The 24,986-nt window shown below is 41.5% G+C and overlaps 1 protein-coding gene across 1 annotated transcript; it reads left to right on the top strand.

Annotated features, from left to right (window-relative positions):
- The first annotated feature begins 18,864 nt into the window (after nt 1–18,864).
- LOC103998366 (probable xyloglucan endotransglucosylase/hydrolase protein 32) lies at nt 18,865–20,264 on the top strand. The gene is made up of 4 exons (XM_009419824.3): nt 18,865–19,099; nt 19,200–19,300; nt 19,375–19,592; nt 19,665–20,264. The coding sequence occupies exons 1-4, from the start codon at nt 18,892–18,894 to the stop codon at nt 20,020–20,022; spliced, it is 885 nt and encodes a 294-aa protein (XP_009418099.2). The 5' UTR covers nt 18,865–18,891; the 3' UTR covers nt 20,023–20,264.
- The last annotated feature ends 4,722 nt before the right edge of the window (nt 20,265–24,986 follow it).

Raw genomic sequence — 24,986 nt, 5'->3', positions numbered from 1 at the left:
TCATCGTAGTTAATCCTGTACACTTACCTCAACACATAGATTAGACAACAAATGACAATTGACTTCATCATCAAAATCCGAGATTCAACAACCTCAAGCTTGTTCATATTTAAATTCATTATGAACTGTGAAAAGGAATCTGGTAGGGACTAAAGCACAATATCCACACACAAGTTATCCTCTAGGACCATTCCTAGACCTGTGAGTTTCTCTATCCACTCAATCATTTTTAGGACATGGTTCTGAACCAGTGTCCCCTCAGTCATACTAGCGCGAAAAAGGCTCTTGGATATCTCATATCGTTGAGTCCTTCCCTATTCCTCAAACAATTTATGAACATGTAGGAGAATGGATCTGGCATCCATCGTTTCATGTTGTCCCTGTAACTCAGGAGTCATAGAGCCCAACATATAGCACTGAGCAAGAGTGGAGTCATCAATGTACTTCACGTAGCGAGCGATCTCATCCTCGTTTGCCCCTTCTTCGGGCGTAGGTATCACTGTATCAAGGGCGTACACGATTTTCTCCGCTGTGAGAACAATTCTCAAGTTACGGAGCCAATCCGTATAATTTGGATTAGTGAGGCGGTAGACATAAGTATGCCACGTAAGGGATTTAAAAGCGACATTTTCTGAAAATAAAGATGCAGCAGAAATGAATAACATGCAGATTTTGCAAGAAATAAACTATCAAGATATGGACTTCTATCTTAATATGCTCCCACTATTTTACTAACGAGTCACGCGACACCCTCAACACGTGAAACGGAAGTCTCTGGCAGACTTCTAGTGGGGATCATGATCCAATCAGCGTCTTAGTGTAACCTTGAGGGACTCGACCAATCACACTAAGCCTAAAAGGTAGGCAACTCTTGTCGATCACAACTCCTTGTGATTCCCGTCCTGTTCGGCCTCCGAATCACCATGGCCTCGAGGGACTCGACCAACCATGATGCTCGGTTAAGTCAACACCTTCATTACAAGATGAGTCTGATTTGATGATATACCCTCGAGGGACTCGACCAAGTATACCATGCCCTCAGGTCACCGGTGACATCTCTATGTCGTAAGCAAGATAGCGAATCGCGATATAGGTGAGTCTCGAGGGACTCGACCAACTCAACCTACATCGGGAATCGGTTCCTACTCATAACGATGGAAGGTCACGTGGGTCAATCTAATTGCCTCACGTTTACCGACTTAATATTATCGAGAGATGTTTCTATGATTTGGTCTCCTAATATGACATGTCACACATATACATATTTAATATATATATACATCGCATGCAAATATATATATATATCTAGTATGTGTATAAGCAATCACACCAGATGATCATGGACCACAACCTAATGTGATTAGGCCCGAGCCAGTAGGCCTAATCACTCACATCAAGATCTATGTGTGCAACGGTGCATCTCCATGCCATGTGATCGTCTATCTCGTCCTCGTCGGTTCAGTCGACATCTTGATGCATCTTCATGCATCGCGATCGTCCGTCTCGTAGGTCCCGTTATCGCATCCACGCTCCCGCTGTGCCTCCTCATGTGATTACAACTTAATCATAGGCACGCAGGCCCGACAATAAACGAGAAATATAATGGAGGCTCGCATACCTCAATAATAATAATCACAAGTACACACATCACACGGTCCATGATCATCCGTCCACACATCATACATCACATGTATAAATAATCATCATCATGTAGGACTACTAGATAATAATAAAAATAATAATCAACTAAACCTTTTAATTAATTAATATTTTCTGAAATCAGGGACATTTAGGGAATTTCTGAATTTATAGGGGTATTTTTGTAATTTAGACAAAAAGACAGAAATTGGAATTTCTCAAATTCCGAGGAGCAAAACTGTCTTTTGCCCAGAAAACCCTAATGCCCTTTCCCCCTTTCGCTGGTGCCGCCGCCGCCACCTTGCCGGCGGTGGCCTATGCGGCGAATGAGGGCACTACCCTCGCTTGCAAGCGGCACGACCGCTGGCGGCGCTGCCGCTGCCTCCGCAGGGGGTGTTGTCCCGCCGGGCGGCCGCCCCTGTGGGGGGGGGGTTTTGCCCGCGGGAGCAGCGGCGGCAAGCGCCGCTGCCCTACGGCGGCAGGCGCTGCTTCCTTGCGGCGGCACCTCTGCCCGTGGGATGCCAGCCCCGTCGGCAGGAAGCCTGTTGCAAGCAGGCCGCCGGCCGGCTGCTGCAGACGCAGCCCCTGTGCTGCCCGCCTTCGGCTGCGCTTCACGCACGCAGATCGAGGGCAGCAACTGTTGCTGCCCTTTCTCACTTTTGCGTCAACGATTTTGACGTCAAAATTCTTCCTAAACATAACACACGTAGTTCAAAACCAATAATTCGAACGAACAACCTGGCTTTGATACCACTATTGGGAAATCATGGGGGCGACATCACATGCGCAGCGGAAGAACAAGAAAACAAAATCCCCGATTCCCAAAAAGATGTTCGTCGTCGTGCGAAGATTGGTGTGCAAAATCCGCGAAACTCAAAACTGCATATAGAATAGATTGTGTTACCTAGGGAGATCGTATATCCCTGTTTCCTTGCAGATCCTTAGGAGAGGGTGAAGGAGGTCAAGCGTCCTCCTCTCTAGCGGTGATCCACACAGCAGGGTTGCGACGATGCTCCTCAAAACTCCAGGCCTGCTCTGAGGTGGAGAGGAAGAGGAGAATAGGAAAGGCTAGCAAAGGCTCTAGCCTATGAGGCTCTGAATCCCTCCTATTTATAGAGGTCCCTTGTCAAACCCTAATGGGTCTTCCCCTAGTGGGTATTGGATCTGCATCCAATAAGACAAAGGGCTCCGTCGGATATCTCATATCATAACCTCTACTCATCGCAATACCTACCATATGTGTATGACCCTCTAGGCCCAATATCGAGCTGGCCATGAGTCATACCTGTCAGAACTCCTTCTAACTCAGTGAATTATTATCTCTGTAATAATTCACTTGACTCATCGACTACGGAAGTACTAGGCCACTACGCCGTAATCCCCAAACGATACAGGGGAATCCAATCCATTGGACCTGTCTGTCCTTAGTTACCGTGTACCTATAATCTCTCATCCATCTAATATCCCAGAGACCGTATATTGAGTATGGTATTGTCAGACCCATACGATTTCTACTCAAGTCTCGCTCTAATCGGATTCTCCCGGAGAACTCTTTCTCTCTCAACCCGAATGACCCTGGCCAGGGATTTGTCTGAGCAAGAACGCATGGGATATTCCTCTCATGATGCCGAGAGTGGATGATCCTCTATCGACACTCAATAGCCCTCGTAAGGTCGACTACCACTCCCAATGACCAGTTGTACTAGATCTGGGACAGCCAAACCTATAAGTCTGGTATCAAAGAGTGGAGCACTCATACAGAACATCCTTGGTGTCTCAAGTCTAAGGACCAGATACACCACTAGGACTACGGAATCGTTGTCTGACAATAAGGCATCATCAACCATCTAGCATTCCGTAAGCGGATCAATCAGTGAACTCATTCTCCAATGAGCACCTGTATTGTATCTCTAGTGTCCCTACACGAGCAATTATGAGACCAGCTGCATCCATCATATGGACGGGTATACAGCACACCAGTCTATCCGGTTATCACGATGTCCCTCTCGAGTAACCTATGACCGGGATTATTTAGGATATGTGTTTAAAGGTGAATCGATCTCATTATCGTGATCTCATCATGATCCGATTCCCATTGCACAAATCCAAGGACATCATAATATATATATGCACATATGCAATAGTTATAAAGTGATATACGCCAAAATATAATAAGCAAAAAGATTCTGTATCAAGTCACACGTGCCATCACTCACGTGATTGGCTAGCTGGGCACCTATGAGTAGCAACCTCGTCGGTGGAGAAAGCCAAAAGTGGAGTAGGTCAAGATTGACCGAACCACTCTAAATCTCGGTTTGCATTTCCTTTGAGCATTTTACCTTTACTGCAAACTTTTCAATAGCTTACTGTCCTCTGCGATTTTACGAACGAGTTTCAAGGTTCAGACGTAAATCTGCGTTTAGATGTAAATCTACTTTTTCACATCATGATCTTATTGCAGATTGCATTTACGTTTTGAGCTGTACAATAGCAGCACACTGCCTTTATACTTCTGCTTAAACTGCGTCTTATCTAATCAAGTGATTTACGAATCGGCACTTAGACGTAAATCTGTTTCTTCGTACGAACGTCGGATTTCAGTTTGCGCCGATATTCTGATTTTCATCATAGCTGCAAACTGCCTGCATAGATTGACTGTAACCTTGCTTAGTATCAACTTTCATATAGAGTTGTCTTTATCATTCAAACGTAGCTTTCGGTTTTAATCGCAGAAAGTTTTCCGCTGCACTATTTCATCCCCCCCTCTTAGTGCTCTCGATCCTAACAGAGGTGAGTAACCCAACCCGAGCACTCGGTAAACTCTCCCCCAGATGGGAAGGACCCTATCGAGTCATCGGGGTCGTTCGACCGGGCACGTACCGACTCGCCACGATGGATGTTTGTCCTTTACCAAGGACATGGAACGTCCAAAACCTTAAGAAATTCTACGTGTAAGAGAATAGAAGATTGGCAACATGAGAAAATGTTCTTTTATTTGAGAAGAGTTAACATTATAGGACTCGACCCCGACTTACAGACCGACTGACACCTTAGGAAAAAAAAACCAACAAAAAATACAACTCTTTTTATTCCTTTGGGATGTCCGGACGATCATCGAAGGGGACGTCCTCGGGCATGTCCACCTCAAGATCCTCGGGGTGAGGGGTGAAGGGGTCCTCCTCCACCTCGAGGCCTGGGTGGTGCGCACAGAAGCGGGACGTGGCGATCCGGTATCCGTATTCGAAGGAAACCCGCCCCATGCGCGTCAGCCCAAGTTCGAACCCCTCAGACTTCTTGTATGTCTCGATTAGCTCCTTGTCCTTGTCAGGTCAGAGGCGAGCCTCCTCGGCAAGCACTTCAGAAGTCGCCCTCGCCTCCGCCTTCGCCTCCTCTAGTTTCTTGCTAAGGGTGCCCGCCTCCGTCTTCAACAGACGGAGCTCGGTCCGCTCCACCCTTATGGTTTTTTGGAGCTCCTTATTCGAGTTCCCGGATGCTTTGAGCTCCGACCTGAGGCGAGCCGCCTCCGCCTCCGAGTCCGCTGTGCGCTTCTCGGCGGCCGCCACGGCTTCCGGGCCGGCCCTGGCTCGGGCCTCCTCGACCTGGCGGCGGAGCTCGGCGTTGCGGCTGATGAGGCCCCCGATGACCCGACCAGCGTCACGCACCCAGTCCATCGGGGCCATAGCGTAATGAAGGCCCTGTAAGAGGGAAGACGAGTCAGGAAGAGCAGCGTCGGATGAGTAACCCAAGGTGGGAGGTGAAGCACTTACCTAGGTCAGAGACTTGGCGGACTTGCCAAGCAGAGCCTCCGAGGGCAGGGTGTATAAATCCCGAGCCATGTCGGGATGAAGGGCGCCCCGGAGGAATGCCGCGAAGGATTCCCCTCCGGCCCACACCTTGTCCCCCCGGGACAGGCCTCCCCAGCGGGCGACCAGGGGGTCGCTTGCCTCCCCGGTCGGGATCTCGCCCACCAGCCACATCAGGAACGGCTCCTCGTCCCCTATGGGCAGTCAGCATAGGTCACGCACGGAGGGAGGGTGCGGGTCCTTCCCTGTCGCTTGCTGACTGGGTCCGGCCTCGCCTCGCGGGGGCCCGCTTCAGCCCCCTTGGAGGGTGCTGTCTTTGCCTTCTCCGAGGGCGCCCGACCTCGACCTCCAACGGGGCATCCTTCGAGCCGGGCTTCGGGTCTGCTGATGGGGTTGGAGGGGGAGCTTGCAACGCCCGACCGCCTAGAAGCGATCGAAGGTTCACCATTTCTGCAAGAAATAAGAAAAATATTAGTACCAGGATTAAGCCATGCAATGTCCGAACCTAGCGTTACTGACATACCCGGAGGTGTCGGGCTGAGACCCGCCTCGACCAGCCATTGCTCAGTCATGTTCCGGATGGCCTGGGAGCTAGGGAGAACCTCTTTAAGCCTCCCCAAATCCCGGCGCTCTACTTCACTCAGGCTCGGGACGGTGTTATCGATCGCCCTCGCGGACCACCGAACCCCGAAGCCCAAGTCCTTTACACAGCTAACATAAAAAAACCTCCCCTTCCAACCTTTGTTGTTGGAAGGGGCCCCCCCGACTCGAAAGCCCATCCGGGCAGATAGAAAGTAACCCCCCGACCCTTTGGAAAGACGGTAGCAAGAGAGGAATAGGTTGAGGGAGGGGGTGATGTTGGCGTAGTGGCATTCCCCTAGGAACACCACTAGATAGCGCTAGGAGTTCAGCGCCACCTAGGACGACGAAATCCGCCAGAAAGAAATGCAGGACACGATAAGTGGATGTAAGGGAAGGCGCAGCCCCACCTCTAGGGTGTCTAAGGTTAGTGCAAAACCGTTCAAGACCGGGTCATAGGCCCGCTGTCCCGGTTCGGGCACGCTGAGGATATAGTCCTCCGAGATACTATAGCGTTCCCGGAGTCCCCTTAGCAATGACCCACCCACGATGGAGTCCAGGTCATGCGGCCACATCAAGACCTCGAGGGCCCACACCGCTTCCCCATCGGAGGACTGAACGGGGGACGGTGGAGGACATCTCTCCCTAGCTCCGTGGGAAGAGGAAGAAGAAGAGGGAGGAGAGGATGTCATCCTCACTGACCTTAACGGGGAGGAACTACTGGGAAAAGTAAGGCGACGCAGGAGGCGAGGAGGACGACTGGAAAGAAGACGGCAATACCTGAAGGAGAGGACTCAACAGCGAGAGATAGGAATGAAGCCAGGTGTTCACTATTTAAGGGAGATATCCCGCCAGAACTAGCGCCCCTTCGCCTCCCGAGAATGGGCAGCAGCCCACCCGCGCACGTGCGTAACCGTCATGTCACGTTAGGAATGCCGAAGGACGCCCCGCCATAATGAAAGCCTGACATGGCGATTCCGCTGAAGCGACAGAGCCCTGACGCCTCGATCTCGACGTCCAAAAGCGTGTGGCATAAGCAACCAGCTCCCCCTCAGAGAGGAAATCAGGCACAGTAGTTTTCAGCCCCCGCCACTGTTAAGTGGGCAGGGGGGACGACAGCATAAGTAGCTCCTTGGGCCAGCCCGCCTACGTCGTGCTCCTCGGCTGCATGTTGCCCGAGACACGCCTGCGCGGCCTACCCGCCTACGTCATGCTCCTCGGCTGCATGTTGCCCGAGACACGCCTACGCGGCCTACCCTGCATGTTGCCCGAGACACGCCTACGCGGCCTGCCTGCCTACGTTTTGCTCCTCGGCTCTGTGCTCCCCGAGACACGCCTGCGCGGCCTGCCTGCCTGCGTTGTGCTCCTCGGTCGCAGGTTGCCCGAGACACACCTGCGCAGCCAGCCTGCCTGCGTCGTGCTCCTCGGCTCCGTGCTCCCCGAGACACGCTTGTGCGGCCTGCCCACCTGCATCGTGCTCCCCGAGACACGCCTATGCGGCCTGCCCGCCTATGTCGTGCTCCTCGGCTCCGTGCTCCTCGAGACACGCCTGCGCGGCCTGCCCGCCTACGTCGTGCTCCTCGGCTCCATGCTCCCCAAGACCACGGCCTCTGCTCGGTCTGCTCTACTAGGTGTGCTCCTCGGCCGCATGCCACCTGGGTTCACCGCTGCACACCCGACCCTTCAAAGACGAAGCCATGCCTCAGACCTCCTCATTTACGACATGACTTCCTTCGGGGGGGGGGAATATGATGAGGATAATAAATGGCGACAAGACCCGCGTAGACGTTAGTTGTCCCGGACGACACCACACACCTCAAACGACTCAGCAGAACCTGGTCAGACGAACCAAAATGTGCACCGAGGCCCATTAATAACCTGTTCAGACTCGGTCCTTCACGCCATGCCAACACCAGTGTCAGACGCTACTAGAAGTACGACCTTGCTCCCTGCAAGCGGACACATAAGGAAACAGTAAGCTTCCCTATAAATACCCCCGCATTCCAAACGGAAAGGAGGGGGAACACCAACATAGATAGCAAACTCCACTCCACATTACTAACTTGATCGTCGGAGGGGTCGGGCCGAGCTTCCGACCCGACCTGTGTGCAGGTGAGGAGACGAAGCTATTTCCCCGGGATGCAAGGAGACGGCGCCTTCCCCTCGGGACATCCCGACGAACCCAGACGTGATCTGATCCGTGCGGTCGATCACTTCGGCAATCCCAAGAGACCTCGAGAAAAGATCCCCGTCATTCAGCCTCGAACCAAGCCGCGTCGGCCCCGAGACACGGCATAAAGTTGTTTACACCAACAAGGCTCATCTTCATTCTTAACAAAATCAAAAGATCTAATCGCCTCATAAAATCTTATGTTCCAATTACGGAAAACTTGCTTTAGTCAATAAATGGATCTAAGTAATCTACATACCTTATTTGGATTTTCTTTGGATATGAATCCCTTAAGCTATATCATATACACCTCCTCCTCAAGGTTGCCATTGAGGAACATAATTTTCACGTCCATCTATCAGATCACATAATCATAGTGTGCTGTAATAGCTAATAGAATTCAGATAGATTTTAGCATGACTATGGGTGAGAAGGGGGACATCCTGACGAACCCAGACGTGATCCGATCCGTGCGGTCGGTCACTTCGGCAATCCCAAGAGACCTCGAGAAAAGATCCCCGTCATTCAGCCCCGAACCAAGCCACGTCGGCCCCGAGACACGGCACAAAGTTGTTTATACCAACAAGGCTCATCTTCATTCTTAACAAAATCAAAAGATCTAATCGCCTCATAAAATCTTATGTTCCAATTACGGAAAACTTGCTTTAGTCAATAAATGGATCTAAGTAATCTACATACCTTATTTGGATTTTCTTTGGATATGAATCCCTTAAGCTATATCATATACACCTCCTCCTCAAGGTTGTCATTGAGGAACATAATTTTCACGTCCATCTATCAGATCACATAATCATAGCGTGCTGTAATAGCTAATAGAATTTAGATAGATTTTAGCATGACTATGGGTGAGAAGGTTTCGTCATAGTCAACACTTTACCTTTGACGATACCCCTTAGCCACTAGTTTTGCTTTATAGGTCTCATCTATTCTAATCTTCTTTTTGTAGATCCGCTTGTAACTAATAGATATAATACCCTTGGGTGCATCAACCGTTGAATCTTAAATTTTGATAATAGAATCAATTGATGAGTTTACAATCAAATATATGGTTTGAGAAAAGTGATACAGGTAACCTCAATTAAAAAAAAGATAAAATGATTAAAATATAAGAATCAAATATTAGACCAGAGTCAAAGATCAGGCATCAGGCCGAAAGAATCGAACACTACACAAAGATTGAATGTTGGGTTGGAATCAAAAATGTCTATCTATTTTTAATATATTTCTATATTTTCTAATGTAAAAGAAAACAGAATTTCATTTCGGTACATTTTGGTCTCATCATTGAACAAATTTCATATGCAGTAACAATCCAATCAGTGCTTCTCTGGCTATTATATTATAAGTCTGTATCTTTCTATTTGATTCAATCTTCTTCAATACATTGGCACCATGTAAACTGCAAGTAGCCGTTGCTGCTCTTTTGCATACTATTATAAATCGCTGTTAGGTGTATCCTATCAATCTAATTCTTACTCCTCGCATGTGCATGATGACATATATTATGTCTCTACCTTTATAGTAATTTATGTGACCATTCTTGTGTACCCACATCCATCCAAACTAGGTCACTTCGGTGGTCCAATGCAAGGGCCATTACACCCTCGCGGCACAATAATTTGTCGGTAAGGTAGCCCCAAGGCTGAGTTTATAGCCATGTGTCGTATGCAAACATTATATATATATATATATATATATATATATAAACTCAATTTAAAAATAATAGTGAAAATAAATTTAATATTATAATTATAAAAAGATAAAGGATGAGTATAAGATTTAATCTAAGACCTTGCTATTAACAGCAAAGATGATCATTAGCTAAGCTAGCTGATATTTTTTAAAAATTATGGAATGAGATTTTGAACAACATACTAAGATACACTATCATCACAGAAATTTATAATATAAAAAATATGAACCATTAATATAAAATAAGTAAATCGATTACATCATAACAAGACAATGTAAAAATTTATATAATGAAATTTCAAACCTTCAATTTAAAATAAATGTATTAGATATATCATGATCATGATCAGAGTAATATCGTTAGTTTTATGTGTCATTTTGCCATCTAGTTTTTGTCGGAAAGTGAGCAGTTGAATTTGCTTTAATAGGCCGTTGGGATGTCAAGCTCGTGGAGAAGACAATGGGCAATAAACCAAACAGGAAGCGGAAATGGAGAACAGAATCCAAGACTTCGAGGCGCAAAACGACAGCAGCCGACGAGACCCTGAGAAAAAGTCATGCACTGATCTGAATGTCACACGCTACACGCCCTGTTTTCCCAATGAGATGTTCTCATGGTCCAATCCCTCAACTATACCAAAGTGCGCATTGCTCTGTGTTTTGTTACCCGAGTCTCAAATTGTGTGCTTGTTTAACATCTCTTAGATGTTGCCTTCATGTCCGTGTGCTAGATGAACTTAATCGCATGCCAACTGTTTGAACTTATGTCTTGCTTACTTCTTCCTCAAGATACGGTGTCTTTCTTATGATGGATTCAGAAGGTTGCTTGACATACTTTAATATGTTATTCGTTTGGGTTTCTCGATTCAGATGATGAAAATGGTACAATAGCTACATTGCCAGCAAATTATTTGCTCCAATAAGTCCATATCTGCGGCTACCTCGAAGCTTCATCTTCATCATAAAGAATAGTTCTTTGATTTGTCCATTTGAGACCTTCACAGAGTTCAAAGATACGTTGAACATGATCAGTTTGGATGACGACACCAGGCTCTGTATTCTTCTTACTCTCCTCTCTTATTATTCGAGATATCACAGCACTTGGAAGATGCAACATGCATGGTCATGCACTGTTGCACTGTAGAAAAGCTTGTTCCTACCGCTTGCACCAACCAGAAGTACCTGCTACATCTTTTGTTCTGCTTTGGAGCCATGGAAGCTTGTCTTCGGCTTGAATAAACATTTTTATCCCAGTATAAAACATTACAAGGTGTTAAAGAAAAAGAAAATAATAATACTTTATCTTGATATAGAATCTGGATGTGTTAGAGCTAGTCCCAGAAAATTTACCACAAGGTAATTTTGACAACATAACAAAGATAATAAAACGAAAAGATAAAAGTGACAAGAACACCAGATTTACATGGTTCAGTCAATTAACTTTAACCTACATCCACGGACGAAAGAGGAGCAAATCACCACTATGAAAAGGGACTATTACAAATGCCTTAGGAAGATATTCCTAGGCTATAAAATACCCGAAAATACTAAACAAGAAAAACCCAAAGTATAAGTCCAAACTATTTAACTTAGTGTGGACTTAAACCAAAGTAAATACTTATGTTTTCTTGTGGTGCCTCTGACTTCAAAGCTCAAGCCCTTATTTATAGTTCCAATAGGAGATAACAATCCTGATTTTCCCGATGTAGGACTATGGGACTTGCCAAGCTAACAAATCTCCACCTTGGCATGTCCTAACAAAACTTGCTCCACCTTCTTCATAAAAGCCCCAATGGGCAATCACCAACAATGAACACCAACCAAGTCCAAGCATTGCTTGAACTTGTAAACCAGAAGAGGCTTCGTAAGCATATCAGTTGGATTGTCCTTCGTATGAATTTTCTGAACAAGGACATTTCCCTCAACAATAGTATCCCATTTGCATCCAATAATTTTCTTACCCGAAGGCGGCTTCACAAGATCCCAAGTTCTATTCCGATGGAGAGATTCAATTTCTTCATTCATCGCAATCAACCACTTAGCAGAATTATCACAAGAAACTGTATCTGAGTATGAAGTAGGCTCACCAACTTCACTTGTCTCTTCTGCAATAAACAAAGCATATACAACCAAATTTGCATATCTTTGTGGTGGTCGAATATCTCTCCGTGGTCTATCCTTGGCTATGGAATATTACTCTTCCTATGGATCATATGCGTCAATAGACTCGGGACCATCTACCGGCATTCTTTGAGTAGAAGAGTTTGACTTAAAAGAATCTGAACTACCAATCTCAAGCTCCACCTACTTCTACGCACTATCATTTGTACAACTAGTAGAATCCTCTTTGGAAGATAACATAAACAATTCATCAAAAGTAACATCTCTACTGATTATAAATTTTGGAGATTTGGGATTAGAACACCATAATCTGTATCCTTTCACCTCAGAAGCATACCCAAGGAAAATACATTTTTTAGCTCGAGGCTCTAATTTTCCTTCATTTATATGCATGTATGCTGGACACCCAAAAATTTTTAAATCAGAGTAATCAGCAGGAGTACCTGACCAAACTTCCTCCGGAGTTTTAAAGTTAAGTGCTGCAGAAGGAGCGCGGTTGACAACGTAACAAGCCATATTAATCGCCTTTGCCCAAAAGTTCTTTGTCAACCCTGCATTTGAGATCATACACCTTGCTCTCTCCAAGAGTGTTCTGTTCATACATTCGGCCACACCATTTTGTTGAGGCGTCATCCTAACAGTGTGATGCCGAACGATTCCTTCATTTTTGCATAATTCATTAAAGTCACCTTCACAAAATTCTATGCCATTATCTATTCGAAGCCGCTTAATCTGTTTACCTATTTGTTTCTCAATCAAACTCTTACATTGTTTAAAGGTTAGAAAAACATCATTTTTATGCTTCAGAAAATAAACCCAAACTTTCCTGGAATAATCATCAATGAAAGTTAACATATACCTTGCACCACCCTTAGACTGAACTTGAGCTGGACCCCAAAGGTCTGAATGAATATAGTCAAGAGTACCTTTTGTTTTGTGAATTGCCGGAGAATTGAAGCTGACTCTTTTCTGCTTTCCAAAAATGTAGTGTTCATAAAAATCTAGTGGCCCAGTACTCTGTCCACAAAGTAGACCCCTTTTGCTCAATATGCTCAAACCTTTTTCGCTCATATGACCCAAACGCATATGCCATAATTTGGTGATGTCAGAATCAGACAATGATGATGACGACACTGCAACCGAGCCTGTGACAGTAGTTCCCTACAAAATATATAAGCTACCAGACCTACAAGCTTTCATAACAACAAGAGCACTTATAGAAACTTTCATAACTCCACCTTCAGCTATGTATTTACACCCAAGAGCCTCTAGGGTGCCTAAAGAGATGAGATTCTTTTTTAAATCAGGAACATGTCTAACATTAGTGAGCGTCCTCACAATACCATTATGCATTTTAATTCGGATTGTTCCTCTACCAACAACAACACACGCGGCATTATTGCCCATCAAAATAATTCCACAATTACAAGATTCATATGTGGAAAACAAATCCCTATTGGGACACATGTGATAAGAATAACCTGAATCTAAAATCCATTAATTTTTAGACATCGTCCTATCATTAGTAGCAAAGAAAATATTTTCAACATTCTCATTAGATGCTACACTAGCTTCAGCGGACTCAGTAGTTTTCTCAACAAGTTTTCCTTTTTGCTTTAATTTATTTTTCAATTTAAAGCAATCGGTCTTAATATGCCCCATTTTATGACAATATCTACGTTCCAAATTTCTATGTCTGGATTTAGATCTAGATTTAGATTTACTACTGTCAAATTCTCTTTTATCCATTCTCCCCCTAACAACCAGACCTTCAGCCTGATTCCCTCTGCTTTCCCCAGTGATATTCCTGTCTATCTGATCCTTAGATTTCACTGCAGATTTAATTTCTTGATACGAAACTGTTTCTTTTTCATAAATCAAAGTATCGTAGAAATGCTTAAAAGATTGGGGAAGAGAATACAAGAGTAACAAAACCTTATCTTCATCATCAATTTTTGCATCTATATTCTCCAAATCCATAACCAAAGAATCAAACTTATCAAGATGTGAGAGTATAGATGTACCTTCAGTCATCCGAAGCATATATAGACTCTGCTTCAAGTAAAGACGATTCTCCACTGTCCTCTTCATGTACAAGGCTTTAAGCTTGTCCCACATGCTCTTAGCCGTAGTCTCCGTAGCTACCTCCCGTAAAACCTCGTCAAAGAAATTTAGAATGATGCTTGATCAGGCCTTCTTATCTATACCCGCAAGCTCTTCTTTTGACATATAATCTGGAATGCTCTCGGCTTCTTGTAGTATCAAATCAACTCCGTCTTGAACCAGAATGACCTCCATCTTAAGTTGCCACAAGCCGAAGTTGATATTTCTGTCGAATTTCTCGACAACAATCTTTGTTATTGTCATCGTTGCCAAAAGATCCCAGAACTAAGCTCTGATACCAGTTTGTTAGAGCTAGCCCCAGGAAATTTACCATAAGATAATTTTAACAACACAACAAAGACAATAAAACGAAAAGATAAAAGCGATAAGAACACCAGATTTACGTGGTTCGGTTAATTAACTTTGACCTATATCCACGGATGAAAGAGGAGCAAATCACTACTATAAAAATGGACTATTACAAATGCCTTAGGAAGATATTTCTAGGCCAAAAAATATCTGAAAATACTAAACAAGAAAAATCCAAAATATAAGTCCAAATTATTTAACTGAGTGTGGACTTAAACCAAAGTAAATACTTAGGTTTTCTTTTGATGCCTCTAACTTCAAAGTTCAAGCCCTTATTTATAGTTCCAATAGGAGATAACAATCCTGATTTTTTCAATTTGGGACTATGAGACTTTCCAAACTAACATTATGTTTTGATAAGTCGAAACATTCAAATAAATTAAACACGTAACCTACTCAGCTATTGTATGCAGCAAAAAAGGCCAATTATTTAGTTTTGTTGTTAGTATTCTAGTCACTTCAATCACCTGCCACACACCGAAGGACTTCATGTGCGCTTCTATAGAAGGTAGAGTCCTCGGAACCAGAGTGTTCCCTAAAAGCCAATGACAATCATGTCCTATGTCATGGAGGGAAACTTCTAACCCGACCCTCCTTTGTCCACATCTTAGTGCTTGTAGATTGACGTGAATAGAACATTATCTAGTCAAATGAACAATTTTTATGAGCAGGTGAGACTACATCAACCTAATATGATAATCTTTTTTTTGCTGTTGTTTTCTCTTTTGGACAATGGTTCTTCAAGGATCAGATAGTCTATCTTCATATGGGAGTGATTTGGAGTGCTTTGCCACTGAAATTGGTTACCGTGCCATCATTTTCTTCATCAAATTTTTTATAACCTTGTTTCATGGGCTTTCTTGTGACAAAATTGTCTTGGATCATTTAGATTTGCTACAAGGTTTTCCTGCTCTGATAATATCATTTCATATTGGGTGGTGGAGCAAGTATGGAGAAGCTCTGGTGGACTTACATGAGGATAAGAATCTCTTTTGTCATAAATTTATTATTTTAAATGGAATAATTAGGATATATTGACATGATTTGGATCTTGTCAGAGTATGTTAATGTTTGGAACATATAAAGAAACCTGAAACAAAACGCATGACTTTGTCATTTTGTTACTATTTGCTATATGATTATATGTGTTGCTGTACTGACAGTGTTAACTTTATATGAACTGGTACAGACTACAAATCATGCTTACATGCAGCAGAGTTCTGTGCCAAAACGGTGATATCATTGTATTGAACTGGCTCAATGACAATGCAGGTTGGTACAGATTCCATGTAGACAAGATTTGGTGAGTATCTAAGAAACTAATACGGGACTTTACTAGCACAAAAGCATCCTGAGAATTTAAAATCGTTTCAAACAACCCTCAAAGTTGTCTTAATGTGAAGGAGTGGCTACTAACTTCTCAGCTACGAGGGGCTTGTTGAAGTTCTTGTCTTTTTGATTGAACACTTAAATAACAACATTTGAAGATATTGTGAGTTTAATCCTAAGCGAGTGATATGCCCAGTCTTATAATGATAGGCATGTGATAGTTCAAATGCCTTGTCTTATAATGATAAGTTTCAGGTTAATGCAAATGACATCATAAATTTCTGCTGATGATACCGAAATTTGTCTCACGTTCAAGTATTTTTCGTATCTCTTTAATTAGTTTGCTTATGTTTATTGCTAAAACTTTTAACAAAAGAATTTTCTCTTGTCAATCAGAGGAAACCAGTTATTAGTATTGTATTGCTCAATCATTCTGGCTAATACTTTCAACATTTTCAGTGGTTGATCCAAATTTCTGCATTAACCACTCAGAATTCTTCAGCTCAGGTTTTTAGCTGCAATCATTGGCTATGTAATGCACTTTACCCGGTGGCCGTATCGCGTCAGCAAATTGTCCAAAAATACGCTATCCGTTGGGTTGGACAATTTTGACTCCAAATCAATAATTAAGAGAGAAATGGTAAAATTACGTAAGCGTGCAGCGTGAGAGAAGGAGAGAGAAAGATTAGATTTCTGAGTTTTTTGCTTGACGATCAGCGGTCAAACGTTGTCAGTTTTGACCCAAATTTTATATGGAGAATCCTTACAATGAACTGTATAATTCTAACGGTGTCAATCTATAGTTTACCCTCTCTAAGGTACTTTTTTGCTATACTCATGTTGTGAGATCTAGAATTTTCTTACGAGGATATCCATCTATGTGATGAAGATTTGTTATTCTTGAATCAAGATCTATGATTTTGATGTTATTGTGATCCTCTGATTATTCTAGAGAAGACCTATTATAAACCTGTTATCATTACTATTGATAGTGGAAGTTTGAGATAGATTACGGTCCCACGATTTGGGTTTTCCACGTTAAAAAGATTTGATTTTACTGTGTGATTGATTTTTTGCTCTATTATTTATATTGTGCTTGTTGATATTTTCATTTGGATATCAAGTTGATATTTTGATGAGGAACCCATTTTGATACACAAAGAGGGAAAAAAATATTCCGCTTTAACATGTTTTTTTTGAACACTATCATGTGTAGCCGAAAATAATGAAAGATGCAATTAAATACATTAGACACAGATTGGTGATATCCTTAATAGAGTTATGCTTCCGTTAATACTTTTTTTGAACATAAGTTGTTTCAGAGTAAGATAATATAAGTCATGCAGCAACCGGTTTTATGGTCTTACCTAAACACAGAAAATAATTGAGGGAAGATTGTTATTAATTCATCATGTTCTACAAAGTACAACACAAGTTTGACAATTGAGCTAGCAGAATGTATTGGAACAAAGTAGCCAATGAAATCAGCATTCTTATGGGGACAGACCAGCTGTCTGTAATCACGTTCTCTTGGAGTCAAATGGAGAAACACTAAATTGTAGTGAAAGCCATTTGATAGGGTTCCTAGCTCATTCACTCAAGGAGCCACTAAAATTTAAATGATCATATCAATATGTCGATTGATGGTGAAAGCTACAGTGGATGCAGAAGAAACTGGTGCCCACAAGTGTTTTAGAGCTTCATGTGGAAACACCTTATTAGAACAGACTCTGCTCCATGATCAAGCATTCCAATGTGGTCCTTGTAGTGCTTATTCAGCATCATCAGTGGCAACGTCGGCCATACTCACCTAACGATGTTGATGTAACATGCATCAGCACTCGCAAAGCTTTTGCAATGATACGCGGTTGTCATGGAGTGTAGTTTGTCTAGATTCTGTACGTTGGTCATGGAGTTTCCTGCAGATACGTGTTTCCATGGAGAGGGAGTGGCTTTTCAAACCCCCGAGAGATGCAAATGTGAAGATGTTTGGCTCGATGCGATGCTCGTTGAGGTCATCTGCAACTGATCCTAGAGGGAGTTCAGTTGCTACCAGAGTAGTGAAAGATGGATCTGTGTTGGCCTTTGATCCCATGTACAAAATTATAAACTAATTCTTCTGTAAGTACAGACCTCAATTCTGAGGGACTGATGCCTCGGTGTTGTTAGACATGAGCTAAACAGTTCTCACTGGAGTAGCAGTCAAATTATGTCCGCTGTTCATTGGCATATGCCCCATGACTGTATTTTGATCAAATTAGTACATAATAAATATAGTTTCTGGAGTAGTTATTTACTATAAGGTCAATGTCTCTGAAATCTACAACATTAACATCCAACACCCAATAATAAGTTTCTGAAATCTATGTTGGATTGCATTATAAAATTCAAAATTGAACAGAATCTTATCTGGGCTTGACAAAATCATTTCAGCATTGACCATAGATCGAAGGAGGAGCCCTTCGTTTTGCATCCATGTGGCTCATAGAAAAGGGTGCCTTCTGCAAATGATTAATCGCCAATGTTCAAAAACTCCGTTTATACATTCTCTTGTTCAAAGAATTTATGCTGTATTCTTGTAACCCCCCCCCCCCCCCCCACACACACAAAGCTTAGAGTCCTCGCTTCCGCTGTTCCCATTTTGAGCTTTTAAGATCAAGGATAATAATGTCATGTGACCATAAAAAGGTTAAAAGGAATTACAATCATGTATTTGATCGATTAGCAGCATTAAAAAAAATGCTAATACTTACTACTTTCTTCTGTGTTAATGCATCTAATGCTGGTCCATTCTTTCGACCTTAAAATGTCATCCTTCAGCATCAAATCAACCTGGTTATTTAGTACATTCTTCTGAAAAGAAGTGCTTAGCATTTACCAAACTTTCACTTGGAGATTGTTAGCCAATCCCCTACGTTGTCTCCATCTACATTTCTGCAACTTTCAACCAATCTACTTAATTATATGCATCTCTATAAGGTGGGCACACCCCCACTTTTTTCCTATATATACCATGTGTCCCAGCATGCACTTCCTCCACCACTACTCTCCCTTTCTTAAGCCTAGATGGGTCGTCTCCTTCGTCTTCTCCTCCAATTCCTTGTCCTCCTCATGCTCCAATCCATCAATGCCCAGCCTTCCCCAGGCTACTACCCAAGTTCTAGGATCTGGCCAATGAGATTCTACCAAGGCTACAGTTACCTCTGGGGTCCTCAGCACCAATCGGTGTCCCAAGATCAGTCCTCTGTAACAATATGGCTTGATAGAAGCTCAGGTCTGTCATTCCTGCCACTTGCAGTATATCATCTTTCTCCACTTGTGAAATCTAGCAATTGTACCTCTTTCTGCTTGACTAGAAGAAAATATCTATGTAGGAAGTGGATTCAAGTCGAATCGCCCTTACCGAAATGGCTACTTCGGAGCTTCGATCAAGCTCCAAGGTGGCTACACTGCCGGAGTAAACACAGCTTTCTATGTATGCTAGATAACTTAATCATGGATTCAGTACCATTTGCTGTCTCGTTCATGCAGTAGTGGCTGTGCTTGTAGCTCTCAAACAATCAAGCTCACCCTGGCTTCCATGACGAGGTCGACATCGAGTTCCTCGGCACAACTCCTGGTAAGCCATACACTCTGCAGACGAACGTGTACGTGAGAGGAAGCGGCGACGGCCGCATCATCGGCCGGGAAATGAGGTTCTACCTCTGGTTCGACCCCACCGCCGACTTCCACCACTATGCCATCCTCTGGAACCCTGACGAGATCATGTGAGTGCTCCACCGTTGTGTTCTACCATCACCGGAGCACATGATGCTGAACTCGTTCATCCATCCCTGCAGATTCTTCGTGGATGATGTGCCGATAAGGAGGTACGCGAGGAAGATGGAGACGACGTTCCCCGATCGGCCGATGTGGGTGTACGGCTCCATTTGGGACGCGTCGTCGTGGGCGACGGAGAACGGCAAGTACAAAGTCGATTACGGTCACCAGCCGTTTGTTGCGAGGTTTACCGGCTTCAAGACAGCAGGGTGCTCGGCCTACGCGCCGTGGAGCTGCAACCCGGTGTCGTCGTCCCCGGCCGGCTACGGCCTCAGTTCTCAACAGGACGCCGCCATGCAGTGGGCTCAGAGGAACCACATGATCTACAACTACTGTCAGGACTACAGCAGGGATCACTCCCTCACTCCTGAGTGCTGAAGCACATCATTGTTCCAGTTTGCTCTGATGTTTCATTGGTTTCTTCCTGCAAGGAAGAGCTGCCCTGCTACTACTGTGTGTTAGTAGTTGAGGCGTTTGTGGTTTTCCTCTTCTTCTTCTTCTTCTTCTTCTTCTTTACATTATAAGGTTGTGTTGTCTATGTAATGCTATTCTACACTGAAGAGGTCTCTGCAAGTATCAATCAATATGAAAGCCTTCATTCCCATGAAGTTTGAACTCTATGGACCAACCGAGTCATGCACTCTTTCCATGCTATTCTACATTGAAGTGGTCTCTGCAAGTATAGTCAATATGAAAGCCTGCATTCCCATGAAGTTTGAACTCTATGGACCAACCGAGTCATGAACACTCTCCATCCCTTCCACTTTCTCTGTTTCCTTTTTTGTTTCTGTATCAGACTTTTCTGTTCCTTGATGCTAACATTGATCTTTATGAAGTGAAAAATATTGAGCTCGCTTCGGCCCAATTAAAACTCATATCTTTTTAATCATGAATATTGGGATATATACTGGCTTTAGGACTCAGAAAATTAACCCAATAATTAAGTTGATTTCCCCTGTCTCCTAGTAGTCCCAACTCCTGCAATCCATCTACCAGAAGATTGTAGAGCTGTTTAGGCATGGCATTTAGAACAATTTAGCTTTGGATAGTAATCTTCTTGAATCAAGCTGATAAAAGATGTGTTTTGTAATATCAATAGTGATGAGCAGAGCAACATTGATAAGAAAGAATTCACAAGAAATGTTGTGGCGAAATAAAGATCTGGCACCATGGAAAGACACACTTCAATCTATCTTGAAGTTGATCCTTAAGCATACATACAGAGCATGATCTTCCTGAATTGGACATCCAAGTTTGATTTCACTGTGACTGACAAGCTTGTGCATTTAAACAAGCCATTCACTTTCTTGGTGAGGATGTGATAAAAGCTTTCCTGAATTAAAGGAAACATGTGATTGCTGAAGTGTGAGAACTGATACTATCATTAACAACCAATATCTTGTATGAAACTAAGCTAACAAACATGTCACCACTACTAGCAATTCGGATTATAACTTTAAAAGCTCAATTCACATAAAAAATCATTATTAGTTCCCTTTTTGTTAAATTTGATTATTTCATTCGAGTATTACGTAACACGCGTACTAAACGATTCCCTTCATCTTCAAATATTAAATTTGATGGAACTATTATGTTATCTAATCATGGAAATATAATCATTGCTTATATGCAACATCAACTATTTGGCTCTAACCTTAGGAATAAAAGAAATACAACTTCTTAATTAAATGCACCTGCTACCTCTTTGATATTAAAAATTAAAAAAGATATCATCATATCTTCTCGACAACAGGTTGCACAATCAATCTTTTTATAAGCCACTATTTCATCATAGTTTACACACGAAAAATGTAAATAGAAATACAATTATTTAATTACCAAAAAAGTAGGAATGGAGTTGGGCTCAGATTATAATTGGATTATGTCTCTTTGGAAGAACATCAACCAAATTGCATTCTCTTTCTGATGTGAAAGAAGTTGAGACCCAACCCAAACTTTACATTCATCGGATCATAATTTAGCTTGTCCTTGGTCTTTGATCTTTGGGCCTATTGACCTCTCCAAGTGCCCTAATTTTTTGTCACAAAAGAGATCATAATTATCTAAAACCTTTGAAAACAAGCATGATGAGATATATAGACATGAGGATATAACTTAGTTGATAATAACATCAACTGTTAATAGTAAAATCATGGGATTGAATCCGGTCTTAAATAACTTTGAAAAAATAGTCATACCTATTGCTATTCCTAGTCTATTTTCTGACCATTTAATATATCAAGAAATTAAATTGATTTTTATATTTTGCTATAACGATTCATATTCCACCATTCCATATAAAATCAGCTGTAGATTAACTTGTTCTGGTTTGATTTTGAGGTAGGCTTGATAGTTTATTTTTTTTTAATATATAATGTCAGAGACTAATGTTTAAATAAATTACTTTTACAAAATTTGGAGACAGGAATTCTGCAAGTTGTTGAAAGAATTACTGAAGATGGAATAAATTTATCAAGAACTCATTTCCTCAAAATTTGTATGTGTCAGAGCATATGGTTGTCACTGTTGAAACTGTGAATAATTGTTCCATCTAGGGTTTCTTCTAGGCTGAGGATCTTAAAAACTATGGCATATCTTTAGTGATGTCAGGCTGGCTTTTATATCTGGAAATATGCAGATGCATTGTAGAAATAGAACCAGAATGAATGCTTATTAGTTCAGTTATTCCTGGACATCAATGACATCAGCAAGGGAGAAGATAAAAAACTTAATGTTGATCTTAATTTTGGTGAGTCAATATTGTATCTGATGAGAAAACTGATCCATTAATTTTATTTAATTTAAATTATTTATTTTAAATTTATATATAAATTATAATGATAATGTCCACACGAGAAGAAAAAGCATACACATGAGATTCAACCCATAGGTATCTTTGATGTGTGTTTTGTATATTGTCCATGGGCATTTCTTTTCTAGAGTCCTTTATTATATCTATATCTAGATCGGTTTTGATATGATTTATCACGATCTTGATGAGAAAATTAGTTCACTAATTTTATTAAGTCTAATTTCTTAACCTAAAATAGCTACCTGAAACCAAATTAATTTTAGTAAACCCATTTGCTTATGCATAACTTCTTTCGTACTTGAATGACATTAATTAGCAAGGGAGCCAAATGAACTTGTTCATGTCACCATTAATGAATCCTATGTCCGTATGTTGGAAGTCACTATTAATCAGTCATCCATATTCTTGTCAGCACATGAGCAAGGGACCAGTGAACTTATTCATCTCAGCATCGATGAGTCTTCTATGTTTATGTTCACTAAGCTCCAATAACTCTAAGGAAGCTTACATCTCGGTATTGATGCAACCTTGCTGTCGTTCTTCTCCTTGGCAAATCACTTTTTCCAAGTTTTTCTTCTTTCTTATCCGTTGGAACATCTAATGTATTATGGACCAGTTTGATTACAAGTTTTATGAGTGTGCAAAATCCGAGTAAAAGATCAGTTCAATAAAACTGCATCGATGCTCGAGGAAATACTTAATTTGAACACCATATATATATATATATATATATATATATATATATATATATATATATATATATATATATATATATATATATATATATATATATATATATATATTAAGGTTAAAATTCATTTAGCTCCCATGATTATGATTTTGATGGTGAACTTCTTAAATATTTATGATTTACTTGTATCTAAAATATTTTTATATTTTTAAAAATATAATATATAAGTCTCAATCTGAATTAATAGACATTAGTGTCTACTTATATAGTATATTGATTCATAATAAATTATTAATATAATAATATATATAATTTAAGATTATGATTCATTTTAACCCTTGTGATTTTGGTTATGAACCTATGAAGCTCTTATGGTTTACTCATATTTAAAATAATTTATATATTTTTAAACATAGTAGAATATAAACCCCTCTTATTTAATCTGAGTTAACAAACGTTAGAGTCGTGGCATGTTGACTCACAATAAATCATTGATATAATTACATATGTAATTTTAGTTTTTTTTAAAAAAACTGAGATCTCAATCAATGACGAGAGGAGGTGTCGTCGTGGAAGCTGTTCGAAAATTTAAGGTAGCATTACATGCGTAGTGGAAGAACAAAAAAATAAAATTTCAGAATTTCTTGTAGAAAAAAATTTCTCGTCATCATGCGAAGATTGATGCGCAAAAACCCGCAAAACAAAAAACTACATGCATGTAAAAGATGTGTTGCTTAGGAAGATTGTATATCCTTAAAAATCTACAGATCTATAGAAGAGGATGAAGAAGGTCAACTGTTCTCCTTTCTAGCAATTATCCACATAGTAGGTGTTGTAAAGACATTTATCAAATCACTATACAATCCTCCTTTCCATGCACACCACACGATTAAGAAAGGAGGAGAGAGAGAGAGAAGTATAGGAGGTGATAGCCAAAAAGGGTCTAGCCTATGCCCCTTTGGTTCCCTTCTATTTATAGAGGTCCCTATCAACTTAACTCTAATGAATCCTACCCTATTAGGTACTGGATCTCTATCCAACTTCCCAAGCATCTTAGAATAATGGATCTCTACCCAATAATTCCTCAGAGGCTCTTATTGGTTCTTATCCACAAGATCCAATAATTTAGGAGCTTATTGGATATCAAATAAAATAAGAGCTCCAACCAATATCTAATATCCGAACCTCTATTCATCGCAACACCTATCATATGTGTGTGGTCTCTAGGCATAATATTAAGTTGGCCATAAGTTATACTTATCATAATTCTTTTGACTCAGTAAATTATTATATCTTATAATAATTTACTTGACTCATCGACTATGGACGTACTAGGCTATTACGCCTAGTCCTAAAATGATATAGGGGAATCCAATCCATTAGACATATCTATCCTCAATTATTATGTATTTATAGTTTCTCATCTATCTATTATCTTATAGACCATATATAAGGTATGTTGCTGTCAGACCCATACGATTTCTACTCGAGTCTCTCTCTAATTGGATTCTCCCGAAGAACTCTTTCTCTCCCAATCTGAATGACCAATGACCATAGCTAGTGATTTACTTGAGTAAGAATATATATAATATTCCTCTCATAACACTGAGAGTGGATAATCCTCTATCGACACTCAATAGCTCTCGTAAGGTTGGCTATTACTCCCAATGATCAGTTGTGCTAGATTTAGAACTTTTAGTATTAAAGAGAGGAGTATTCATATAGGACATCCTTAGTATCTTAAGTCTAAGGACCAGATACACCATTGGGATGATAAAATCACTGTTTGACAATGAGATATTATCTACCATCCAACATTCTATGAGCGGATCGATCAAT

Source organism: Musa acuminata, chromosome BXJ2-9, assembly GCF_036884655.1.
Source record: "Musa acuminata AAA Group cultivar baxijiao chromosome BXJ2-9, Cavendish_Baxijiao_AAA, whole genome shotgun sequence".
NCBI lineage: Eukaryota > Viridiplantae > Streptophyta > Magnoliopsida > Zingiberales > Musaceae > Musa > Musa acuminata.
Note: the sequence above shows the minus strand (reverse complement) of the source record. Positions and strands in the feature narration are given on the sequence as shown.